Below are 12,296 nucleotides of genomic sequence, written 5' to 3' on the forward strand. Positions count from 1 at the left end.
GGGCGCAGCCGCATGCCATTCGGCGGAGAGCGCTGGCTTCTTCCAAAGGAAATTCGGACAATTGATCAACAACCCGTGAGTAATTGGGCAACCGGGTTTAAAAGGAGGAAAAAAGAAAATTTTTTCCGGATTTGGCACGAGCGGGAGGGGATCCAAAAAAGGAAGTCAGTCCCCTCCCTGATTGTAAACATGCTAAAACAAGGACTGAGAAACCAAGATCTATTCAGAAGCTTATTGATGATAAAAATTACCAACTCCACGATGTGAATTATAAGAACTGTGCTGGAGGAGAGGAGTCGAGGGTGAGGAAAAAGCAACCCCCCCCCTGGGAACCGGGGCGATTCGGACAGCCTGGCGAAGAGAGATGGAGATTTTGACAGCTGTCAAAGGAGCTGTCAAAACTGGAAATTATAAAGAGGACTTTGCTACAAGTTCTTTGCTGGTTAATTTTGTTACAATTTGATATAAATATGGATATAAACTGTCGGGGAAAAGAAACAACAAATTGACTTTTGGATTAGAGGATACAAAGTTATTGTAATCCCTCTAGAGGGGATTCGGGACATTACAAGTGTCGTATGTGGAAAACTACTCTGGGATGTGTAAAGGTCTTATCTCCTGGGAAAGCTGCAGAACTGAAATATTATTTTGTCTACAGAGGTGACTATAACACAATAGAATCTTCTATTGAAGCAAGAAAGGAACTGGACGTAAGTCTGTGTCCCTGAATAACAAACCTCTGTAGAGACGTTAAATTTTGGAACAAGAATGTTTTGACAGCTGAACAAGACAGAAACCTGAGAAACCAAGAAATAAAAGAGTAGATGACTGAATACGACACGGAAAGAATAATGGGAGGAGCAACAAAAGATTAAAGAAAATTAAAGGCCTCTATTAGATTGGATTTTCGACGTTAAACATCATTAAGACAATCAAATCCGAAGAAAACAGCATGATGGACTGAGATAAATTTGGCTGTGGACTTAAGATCTCCAGGCCGACAACATACAGACAAATGGACATGGGGAATCAAAACCGGGGAAGGGAGGGGGAACCTTAGAATCCAAAGGCTTTGTAACCAACTTTTTGAATTTCTCTATACTTTCTATCTTATATTCTTTATAACTTTGATATTTTACGTTTCTGTTTTTTCTTTTTTTTTAGAAAGGGGGAACTCGTGGAAGAAATGAGAGCGGATCTTGGGGAAAATTTTGTTCTATTATAAGACGAGGAGTGATGCTAAGATGGTGTAAATTTAAATTGGTTTATGAGTATAATATATTAGGTTTAATTGGGGATGAGAACTTGTGGAACCAACTTAGATAAAGGGGAATACAATCGGGAGGGGAAGGAGGAAGTCCCAGAAAGAAGGTTATGAAAAGAAGGGTCTAAGTTAGTTTCTCTTTTTCTTTCTTTCCTTTATCTTTCTTATTTTCCTATTCTGTTATTATTGGAAATTTTAATAAATATGATTATAAAAAATAAAAATAAAAAAATAGTGGATGCAGGCGGTGCTGTGGGGCAGTGGAGGGGCTGGACCCTCCTTCCCTGGCCGGCCCCCTGTCCTGCCTGGCCGGGGTGGACTAGATGCCCCTCGCCCTCCCCGCCTGTTCCCCGCGGCTCTGGCGCCCCCTGGCGGCGCGCGGAGGAAGCCGCCCGGAACCGCAGCTCGCTGCCGGAGGTTCCCGCCGGAGCCTCCTCCGCGACGCGCCCGGCCGCGCCCTCCTACTGGCTCAGCCCGGCCACGTGACGCGGAAGGAGTCCCGCCAAGCGCAGTCCCCTTCCGGTTGGCGGCCCGCGGGGCCCCGAGCAGCGGCGGCATCATGGGCAAGAAGAAGGCGGCGGCGGCGGCGGGGCTGGGCCGGGCGCTCATGCGGGAGCGCCGCGGGGGCCGCCGGGCGGCGGAGGGCTGGGTGAGTGCGGGGAGGGGCCCGGGGGACCCTTTCCGGACTCCCCGCGAGGCGGGCTGGGGCTGCCCTGGGTCGGGCTGCGGCAGAGGTAGACTGCGCCCGAGCAAGGAGGCTCCGCGGGGTGGGATCGCCCGCCTCCCCAGAAGCTCCCCTGCAAAGTCTGGGTCAAAGAACAGGGTCAAAACGTGACTCGGTTGGCAGGTCCTGATTGAGCTTCTGTATGCAAATGGGATAATTTTATACAACATGAAGTAAGTTAAATAGTATGGAGAGAATAAAGTGAGGCGCGTATTCAAGAAATCCAATTGGAGAGCATAATGGGAAGATCGGCGGTCATGTCAGAAATAGCTACAGAATGATGTACAAAGCAAATACAGTATCAATTTAGGAACAAGTGATTGTTTATTTGGTATTCTTTATTTTGTTTTTAACAATTACTGCTTATTTCTTTTATACAATGTTTCAACTAATAAAGCATAAGAAGTCTCTCTCTCACCCTCCCCTCCTCCTGCTCCCTGCAGCTCAGCCATGAGTAGTGGAGGCTGGAGGAGGAGGAGGAGGTGGGGATGGGAGCCCTGCTTGCCCCCCTCACCCCCTGCCACTCCCAGGCCCCCTTTGCTGCTCCTGGGCCACGTGCATGCAGACTGCCCCAGGCTCAGCCCCCAGCAGCATCTCCAGGTGGGGGGGAGCGGGAATCAACTGCCCCCCCATCTGAAACACAGAAGAGCTGCTGCTGCTGCCACCCCTTCGCAGTGGGAGGCAGCTTCCCGTGTCTGGAAAGCAGCTAAAGCAGAGCCTCCTTGTGCCAAGGCAGCACTGGAGAACAGGCAGCGGCAGCCATCTTGCCCTGCCCAGAAGCTTCTTGGAAACATCTGGCCAGGTGTTTCTGGTAACATGATGCTGGCCTAGGTGGGCCCTGCAGCTGGCCTGGCGAGGGGGTTCAAATGCTCTGCTCTTCCCTCACAGCTGCACACCAGCGAATTGAACGACGGGTACGACTGGGGGCGGCTAAACCTTCAGTCCGTCACCGAGCAGAACTCGCTGGAGGAGTTCTTGGCTACTGCTGAGCTGGCAGGAACCGAATTTGTGGCAGGTGAGTCCTTGGCGAGGATGTTCCTGTGTTCCATATCCTGACACTTTTGCTGCTCTTGACAGCTTCTGTTGCTCTGCAGAGAAGCTGAACATCAAGATTGTTCCTCCTGAGGCTCGGACTGGTTTGTTGACGACGGAAGAGACCCGGAAGATCCAAGAGCTGCACGAGCAGAACCAGCACTTCTTGTGCATCCCGAGAAGGTGAGTCTGTCGCAGAGTTCAGGGTGCTGGAGACCTTTCACGTTCTGTGCTGCCACCCACACTCCCCGTGTTATTTGCAGCCTGAGGGTGCTGCTGGTTTAGTAGCATTTCTGTGCCACATAAAACATGAGAGTGGAAAGTCCAAGAACCACAGAGACACAAGCTGTAGTGTGGTTGTAATGGCAAGAGATCTCTCTGGTTTGAAAATGGTGTTTGCAGTCAAAGCTGTAAAAGAGTGCATAATATTCATAGCTTTTGATGTTTCTGTGCTAATGAGCAGAGTATGGAAAATATGAGCTTGACCACTTACTACAAGAAAGTAAAACGTGGCTTGCTAAGCTAAGCTCAGGCTTGGTGGGATGACTCCTGTGATTGGGATGTAGGAATTGAATCCTGTGACTTGGATCAAAAAGAATGGATGCAATAGAAAGGGAAACAAGGAAAGAGTGACTTACCGTAATTATCATTTGTTTGTTTATTACCAACCCTTCACTCTTCGGTTGCAGGGTGGGATACAGCTTTATAAACAATACTAAAAACAACTTAAAACAATAGAAATATAAGATGTGTCCTTACATACACCTGTACAGACTTCTGAGAGAGTGAACATGATAGTTCTGTGGAGAGCAGTTGGCTCAATATAGAAGCAAAAGGAAAAATACACAAAGAATATTATGTCTGGAGCCTACCACAGACCAAACTAGGGTGTGTGTGTGTGTGTGTGTGTGTGTGTGTTGCTGCTGTCATGAAACAAACTGCAGATGCTTTAGGGAAGCAAGAATTTATGGTACCGTGGAATTTCACTATCCTGATATCCGCTGGGAGGCAAGCTCTGCATAGCATGAAATCTCTTTCCCTCCACCCACCCCCCATACTAATAAAACCCATAATCTGCCTTTTCTGATGACTTCCTGTGACTGGTGAGAGCAGGCCATGTTGGGACAAGCGGACCAGTCCTGAGATGCTGAACCAAGCAGAAAGAGACAGCTTCCTGGAGTGGAGGAGGCGGCTCGCCCGGTAAGTGGCCCCTGCTGCTGCTTCCTCTTGGGGGGCCTGGGCCTCTGGGGGGCTTTCATTTTCCCTGGCACCACCTGGGAGCACAACATCTCAGGTTTCTTTCTGTCGAAGATTTTCACAGGGTGGAGCTATGAGCCAGTGTGAGCAGGGATCAAGAAGCCCACCGGGGCAGCAGCAATATTCAGCGGACAGTTCAGTACGCCTTGCTCTTGAATGCTGTTGCCTTAGAAAGTTGTTAGTTCAGATCAGAAACCTCTGACCTGTGATTATCCTGGCCTCTAACACTCTCCTGCTTCCTCCTTTCCTGCCTTCCATTCCAGTCTGGAGGAAGAACAGAAACTCATTTTGACCCCATTTGAGCGGAATCTGGATTTTTGGCGTCAGCTGTGGCGAGTCCTTGAAAGAAGGTAAAGATGGTCCTTGCCCTGTGGCTCTTCCTCGCTGGGAAGCCGCTTGCTGCTGGTGGGAATGGGTTGGAATCCTGTTCCAGAGACATGGGAAAAGGTTAAAGAATATCGGGAAAGGATTTATAGTGAGTTGAAAAGCATGCTTAAAACAACATTCCCAAAAGGTCCAGAGGCCTTTCTGTTATAAATAGTTCAGACTGAAGTTCCCAGGTGTCAGGAAAAAATATTTATGAATGCAACAGTGGCGGCTGGAGTGTTGTTAGCCCACAGATGGAAAGTGAGGGAGGGCCCAAATACGGAGGACTGGCAGCTTGAGGTGATAGAATTTGCAGAATGAGCAGGTTTAAAATATAGAATAAGAGAGCAAGAAGTACATCTCTTCAAAAAGGAGTGGCAAATCTTTGCTGAGTACTTGGAAAATAACCGTGTACAGCTAAAGACACCGACAGCATTAAGATAAATTCCACAGTGTGGTTACTGTTTAAATGAAGTAGGAGAATTGACTAAAATGGTTACAGTAAAATATGCAGGAATGAAGTAAAATGAACCATGGAAGGAGAAGGAGACAAAGTCATAGGATATATGGTATTACGTAAAATGTTTCGTTTGAGATGTATAAATTGAAAATTTAATTTAAAAGAACTATTAAGAAGAAAAAGAATCTTGTTCCAGAGGCCTCCGTGTGAAGGCAGGACAGATGCCTTCTGGCCACAAAAGCCCTTGCCAGGGCCTGAAGTGCTGGAGCTGGGATTCCCCATCTGAATAGCTACATGCTATTATTGCAATGGTTGTCTCTCCAACCTGTGCTCCTCCTCCCTGATGAGGCGAGGGGGGAGCTAGTGGCCAGTGAAGCAGCCGCCCCTTCCCTTTCCTCTTGCAGTGATATTGTGGTTCAGATTGTGGATGCCAGAAACCCCCTTCTCTTCCGATGCCGCGATCTGGTAGGTGAAGCGGGCCGGGGAGCGGGATTTACTGGGCAGCTGCTCAGGGTGGGGGGGGGGTTGTCCTGTTCCCTGCTCAGTTGGGCCCTTGCTGTCTGCTGCAGCTCCCAGGCTAGATCGCCGATGGCATCTCCTGGGAGGGCTGGGAGAGAGTCCCTTGCCTGGAAGCCTGGAGAGCTGCTGCTGCCAGTCAGTGCGGGCAATACTGAGTTAGATGGACCGGGGTGTGACTCAGGATGAGGCAGCTTCCTATGTTGCTGTGTGCCAAGCAAGCCCAGACTCTGCCCAGACTCTTCAGGAGCACAGGAGGCTGTTTTATCCTGGGTGAGACCCTTGGTCCATCTAGTGTCTACACTGGCTGGCAGCAGCGGCTCTCCAGGCTTCCAGTCATGGCAGTCCCAGTCCTTCTACTGAAGGAGATGGTTGGGACCTGGGTTGCAAAGCCAGTGCTCTGCCTCTGAGCTCCTTTCTTTACCCAGCATCTGGGGGTAGGGGAAGGTGAGCATTCTGGACCTGAGAAGCCCATCTAGTCCAGCCCCTCGTCCCACCCCAGGAAAGGAGAATCTCCCAAACACCCTTAAATAGTGCAAAGCACCCTCCAGGGTGGACAGAGGGGCCCACCTGTCAATCGCCGGACGTCCCAAAGATGCCCAGCCAGCCGCTTTGGCCTGCCACTCTGCATGGGCATTCCCTGCATCTCTCCCATGGGCCCAGTTGTTGTGGAGTGGGGGGCGGGGGGGGCTTGGCCATGCAGGGAGGCCTCAGGAGGCCCCTGGGACGGAGGTCGCCCATTTCAGGGAGAGAGGACCCCCCCCCACTGAGCCTGGAGGGTGATTCTGCTGCCTCCCCGCCTTGCCTCTCCTCCCAGGAATGCTACGCCAGAGAGATCAGCCCCGAGAAGGAGAACCTCCTCCTGCTCAACAAGGCCGACCTGCTGAGTGAGGAGCAGCGCTGTGCCTGGGCCCGCTTCTTCCAGGACGAAGGGGTCCGTGTGGTCTTCTGGTCCGCCCTGGAGGAGGCCAGGCGCTTGGCGGAGGACAGCTCTCAGGTAGCAGACGCCTCGGGGGCAGGCGGCCGGGGCGGAGGGAGCAGCTTCCGCAGGGGCAGCGCTCAAGGCTTTGGCTTTTCCAAAGAGCCTTCCTGCCCTTGGGCACACAGGATCCTTTCCTTGCAAATACTCCCAGGATCAAAACACTTTCTGTGGAAGAGAAGTGCTCAGGCTCTTGAAAGCTCCCCAGACGTCCTGCAACACAAGAGAAGCTCAGCCTTCCATGGGGTGTAAGCAGTGGGGTCCCACTTTCACCTCCATGGGGCATAAGCGGTGAGCCGGTTCTGTCACAGTCGGCCTCCAGCCCAGCATCCAGAAGATCTGGGGGGCACCAGGAGGGGGGGGAGGTGGCTCTGTAGCCCCCCGTTCTTCTCCCTTCCAAGCTGGGCTTCGTGTACCTGTGGATTTTCCTTTGGCCTCCAGAGGGAGGTGGTCAGGCAGGCACTGGTTGGTATTTCATAGAATCAGAGAGTGAGAAGAGAGGGGTCTCAGGAGCCACCCTGTCCAGCCCCCTGCAAGGCAGAAATCTCAGCTGAAGCCCCCCTGACAGGTGGGAACCTCAGCTCTGCTGAAAAACCTCCAGTGGAGGAAAGTCCAAGGGAGACTGTTCCACTGTCAAACGGCTCTTACCACCAGAAAGTTCTTCCTGACGTTGAGTCGGAATCTCCTTTTTTGCCGTTTGAATCCATTGATTCGGGTCCCACCCTCTGGAGCAGCAGGAAACAAGCCAGCTCCACCTTCCGGGTAACAGCCATTCTGTGTTTTGTGCTTCTGCATTCCAAATGTTTAGTTCTGATAGCCAGCCTTTTTGCGGCCGCTGCAAGAGGTGCGATTCCAGACTTGCTTAATGAAAACCAGTGTCAGGGGCGGCTGTGTTCTGCTGAGCCTGCAGGCAGAGGCGTCTGCCCTGAATTCTGTCCCATCTGCTCAGGGGTCAGAAGCTGCGCAAGAGCCAGGCCTGGACGAGGACCATTCCAGCGAGGAGGAGATGCAGACCTCAAGCCGCCACGTGGAAAGGGGACCTGGCGCTCTCTCGTGGCCTCCTGGGAACAAAGAGCCCGGCAGCAGCGAAGAGGAAGACAGCGACGTCTATGAGGACTGTGCGGAAGAGGAGGAGGAGGAGGAGGAGGACGCCTGGCTGACCTGCTCTGAAGACGAGGAGAGCAGAGCCCCTGTTGGGTCCGTGGGGCAAAGCAGGACTGATCCCCCCCAGAGCCCGAGGGCAGCAGGACCCCCTCAGGGCCAGCCGCTCAGGAACAGCAGCCGCTTAGTGCAAAAGGAGGAACTCCTGGAGATCCTGAGGACGGTTCACTCTGGGAGGAAGGTCAGGGAAGGCGAAGTCACTGTTGGGCTGGTGAGTTGGGGGACCGACTTGGAGCCGGGCTGCTTGTCCCTCCTCTGGTGCTGCAGGGAGGAGCCGGTGTGCCAGGCCTGCCTCTGTGCCAGCCGCTTCCTCCCTTCCTCTCCCTAGGTGGGCTACCCCAACGTTGGGAAGAGTTCGACCATCAACACCATCCTGGGCAAGAAGAAGGTCTCTGTGTCGGCCACGCCGGGTCACACCAAGCACTTCCAGGTACTGCCTGGCTGACTGGCTGTGGAGGGTATGGCTGCTGCTGCCAGGCTGGGAGGGGCAGGGGTCAGTCCTGCAGGGGGCTCCACTTCCATGGGAGGAAGTTCTCTGCACCTGCCAGGGCAGCTTCCTCGCCTTCGGGGAAATTCCAGCTGTGGCAGAGTGGACGTGGCCCCAGCCCCATAGACGTCCCCATCTCCTAGGAGCAGGTTAGGAGGGCAGTGGGTGGGGGTGGGGTGGGCCCCAGAGTCTCTGCTCTTGCCTTCTTCCTGGACTCCTGCACTTGTGCCCCCTCCTGCAAGGGGTACTGAGTCCTGCCGGCCTCTCATCCTGGCCTTGCCCTCCTCCTTGCTTGCTGCCAAGGCACCTTCCAGTTTTTGATTTTACCTTAAGAAGCAGAGCAGGAGCTGGAGGGGGGGGGGCAAGGAGAGCCTCCAGGGAGTGGCGGGCGCAGCATGGGAGCCGGGCCAGGAGCTTCCGGCGGCCCCAGCTGCTCTCGCCCTGCTTGGCGCTGGTCCTCCATAGCTGCCTTCTCTGGGCTCTGGGGGGCTGGTACCTGAGGGGAGCCGGAGCTGAGCGCCTCTGCTGTTCCCGCCCCCCTGTAGACGCTGTACGTGGACCCGGCCCTCTGCCTCTGCGACTGCCCTGGCCTGGTGATGCCCTCCTTCGTCTCCACCAAGGCGGAAATGATCTGCAGCGGGATCTTGCCCATTGACCAGATGAGGGACCACGTTCCCCCCGTCTCTCTCATATCCTTTGCTTTTTTTCTGGGGGGGTGGGGGGCGGGAATAATCTCAGTCAGTTCTCCATCTGCAGAGCAGCCAGGTGCGGCCAGGGGTCCTCGGCTTCAGCCCTGCCCCAGACAGGAGTTGGCTATATTGGGGTGGGGGCTTTCTAGTCGCCTTGAGTTCCCCTCAGTTGCCTTTGGGTAGCTTTGCTGGGAAGGGCAGTTGTTCAAACGGAGACGGGCAGGAGATGGGCAGCTGCACCTGCTCCCCTTCACAAAGACAGGGCATCTCCTGATTTGCTGCTGTTTCAGGAAAATGCCCCTCCCTATGCAGCAGAGGGGCAGGGCAGAGAGAGGCAGCCTCAATTGCAAGGGAAAGAGCTGTTTTGGGGGGTGAGGAGGGCAGCTGCCCAGGTGGGGGGGGGCCTGGTCTCGCTTTGGGCACCCTTCTCCCCCCTCCCCACCGCTTGTTCCTTCACTGGCCCACGTCTGCCAGCGCATCCCCCGGCCGGTCCTGGAGGCCACCTATGGGATCAACATCATCCGGCCTCGAGAGGACGAGCCGCCCGATCGGCCGCCCACGTCCGAGGAGCTGCTGGCGGCCTACGGATGTGAGTTGCCGCCCTGCGAGGGGCTGCCGCTGGGGGGGGGGTTGGCTCCCTCCGAGGGGCTGCTCCTCCTTTGGCCCAGGAAGGGCTGACTTGATTATGGATTTAGAAAAGTAACTTCTCTATAGCGTTGTCTCAACAAAACATAAGACGGAACACTAAAGATCCTGTCTGTTTGTCTACTGAGACCAGAGTAAGACAGAGTTGTTCCGCCTGGCCTTTGGCTTGGAATCAATTTGGTTCCCTCCCCCTCTTTCTTTTTTCCTTTCTCCTTCTGTGTTGGAACTCCTATTTGGGGACTTCCCTGGCTTTTTTCTGGCCCACGTAGGACCAGTCTGGATAGTTAGCCTTGGTGAAGACTTGATGTTTTTATCCCCCCAAAATTTTTTGAGTTTCCACTGAAATGAGGCTGCATTTTAATGTTTTAATGTTGTATTTTAATCTTGTTTTTTAAGCTGTATTTCATTCAATTGTTTTTATATATGGTGTTAGCTGCCCTGAGCCCAGTCTTGGCTAGGAAGGGCGGGTTATAAATTATTATTATTATTATTATTATTATTATTATTATTATTATTATTACAAAGTTAAAAGTGGACCACGGGATGTCTTAGCCGTCTGCATAGGCCTGGTGGAAGAGAACCCTTTCCAGCAGCGCTTAGGCATTGGCACCGAATCCCCTGGCGCAGAGAGCCCTTCGTCTGCCAGAGCTGCTCCGGCTCATTTCTGTGGCAGCCTGCCCTGTCCTCTCCATACAAACATCAGAAGAGCCTGCAGCTGGATCAGGCCCAAGGGGACCCGTCTCACCCAGCAGCCTCTTTTCCCAGGGGCCACCCAGATGCCCACAATGGGGAGCCAGAGAGCAGAGCGTAAGCACAAGAGCAGCAGCAGCAGCAGCAGCAGCTGGTATTCAGAAGCAAGGCTGCCTTCCGCCGTGGACGTGGCACCGAATGGCTGTGGCCAGGAGCCTTCGATCGGCGTCTCCTCCATGAATTCATCGAATCCTCTTGTAAAGCTGTCCAAGTGGGTGGTCATCGCTGCCTCCTGCAGCAGGGAGTTCCAGGGTTTCACTCTGCGCTGCGTGAAGAAGGAAATAGTTTTATCGGTCCTGAACGGTCCTTTCAGTTTCATGGGATGCCCCTGAGTTCTAGTGTTAGGAGAGAGGGAAGACACCTGTTCTGTGTTCTGCATGCCATGCCTCATTTTATAGGTTTCTATTATGTCGCCTGATACTTGCCTTTTCTCTAAGCTAAAAAGTTCCTTGTCTCTTTCCTTCCTCCTGGCCCAAGACATGAGAGGCTTCATGACGGATCATGGGCAGCCCGATCAGCCCCGCTCGGCCCGCTATGTGCTGAAGGACTACGTCAGTGTAAGTGCTGGGGACTCCTGAGCCCCCCCTCAAGGCTCTCGGGAGGAAGGGGGGCCTGCTGGAAATGGAGTAAAGAAATGTGTCCTGGGGGGGGGGGGAGATGGAATCCTTACCTTCTCCAGGTCTTGACTTTCATTTCTCCCTCTCCCCCCGCCCCCCATTTTCTCACAGGGCAAGCTGCTCTACTGCCACCCGCCTCCTGGCACTGACCCCCAGGACTTCCAGTTGCGTCACGAAAGATGCCCCTTGCAGAGCAGGGCCGGGGGGCTGCCTGGCAGGAGCCCCAGAGCAAAGCAGATCGAGAATGTGGTGGACTCTGCCTTCTTCCACCAGGTCAGGGGCTGTGGGCATGCAGGCAGGGGGCGGCGGGGGGGGGGGACGGGACAAACCAGGCACCTGCTCTGCTCCGACGCCTGCTTGGGTGACATATAGTGCACCTGGTCAAATCCTGCTTGGCCTCTTGGGCTGCCCCTCCCTTCCTCTTTGCCCACACAACTTGGCCTCTTGGCTCCCCAGGTGGGCCTGTGCCCCCCATGTCACCTGGAGGCTCCCCTTTGACACGGCCTGCCTCTTTCTCCCAGGAGAACGTCCGGGCCCTGACCAGAGGCAGCCAGTGCCTGATGGGCAACCGAGCGGGAGGCCCCTCTTCCGCGACCGGCACCGAGGACGCCCGAGGCAAACCCTGGAAGAAGCACGGCAACAGGAACAAGAAGGAGAAGATCCGCCGCATCACAAAACACCTGGAGGCTTGACTCTGTGCACCTCTGCCCCTCTCTGGGCAGGATCTCACCTCCACCAGAGAAGAGAGGCAAGAAGAGGCGCCCCGCCCCTGTGGCTGAGCCCGTGGGCTGGGCTCCCCCCTCCCCGTGCAGGGGACTGTCCCTTGGCGGGCCTGACCAAGGAGAGGCGCTCCGGCCCTGTGAGGCTCTCTCGTCAACGCGCCTGGAAGAGGAGGAGGAGGAGCTTGGCACCCACTTCACCTCGTGGCCCAAGCCTGGAGCAGGAGGCCATTCTCCACTTGCTGGCAATAAATTTTTCTTACCTTTGCCATCATTGTCTTTCTGCAAGTGTGGCAGGTAGATCAAGATGCGACCCTGTCCTGTCCTGACCATTCAGGTGCACTTTCTGACACCCCCCCAATGGCACCAGACCTCCTCGCAGCCACTGTTTCCAGAACCCTTGAGAAACGGCCGTTCCAAGGTTTCTCAGAGGGAAGCTCTGATTCTGTTTTGCCAGCCTGAAAGGGCTCCTTTCTGGGCACTGCCCATTCCCGCCTGGCTTCCGGGCAGGACTTCAAGTTCTTTCTTTTTGGCCTGTGAAAAGGGCTCCCTCTGCCACCCAGCCTTTCCCCCCAGACTCTTTTGCAACCTGCCAGGGGTCCAGGGCCCTCCAGCTGGGAGAGGGGCACC

General features: G+C 54.3%; 1 protein-coding gene across 1 annotated transcript; it reads left to right on the forward strand.

The window, feature by feature from the left end:
• The first annotated feature begins 1,766 nt into the window (after positions 1-1,766).
• Positions 1,767-11,933, forward strand: LSG1 (large 60S subunit nuclear export GTPase 1). Its single transcript, XM_082223679.1, has 14 exons — positions 1,767-1,913; positions 2,877-3,003; positions 3,083-3,203; positions 4,134-4,220; positions 4,541-4,627; positions 5,508-5,568; positions 6,437-6,616; positions 7,548-7,970; positions 8,088-8,189; positions 8,792-8,934; positions 9,400-9,524; positions 10,808-10,887; positions 11,059-11,220; positions 11,469-11,933. Exons 1-14 carry the CDS (start codon positions 1,824-1,826, stop codon positions 11,637-11,639), a joined length of 1,959 nt encoding a protein of 652 aa, XP_082079805.1. The 5' UTR covers positions 1,767-1,823; the 3' UTR covers positions 11,640-11,933.
• Positions 11,934-12,296: the final 363 nt, after the last annotated feature.

This window comes from Podarcis vaucheri (genome assembly GCF_965113315.1).
Source record: "Podarcis vaucheri genome assembly, chromosome: 5".
Taxonomy (NCBI): domain Eukaryota; kingdom Metazoa; phylum Chordata; class Lepidosauria; order Squamata; family Lacertidae; genus Podarcis; species Podarcis vaucheri.

What these genes read in the sequence shown, in the direction of transcription:
- LSG1 (XM_082223679.1), top strand. Translation starts at nt 1,824, where the DNA reads ATGGGCAAGAAGAAGGCGGCGGCGGCGGCGGGGCTGGGCCGGGCGCTC. An exon ending in GTCACACCAAGCACTTCCAG is followed by an intron (nt 8,190 to 8,791) that starts GTACTGCCTGGC and finishes GCCCCCCTGTAG; the next exon opens with ACGCTGTACGTGGACCCGGC. An exon ending in ACTCTGCCTTCTTCCACCAG is followed by an intron (nt 11,221 to 11,468) that starts GTCAGGGGCTGT and finishes TCTTTCTCCCAG; the next exon opens with GAGAACGTCCGGGCCCTGAC.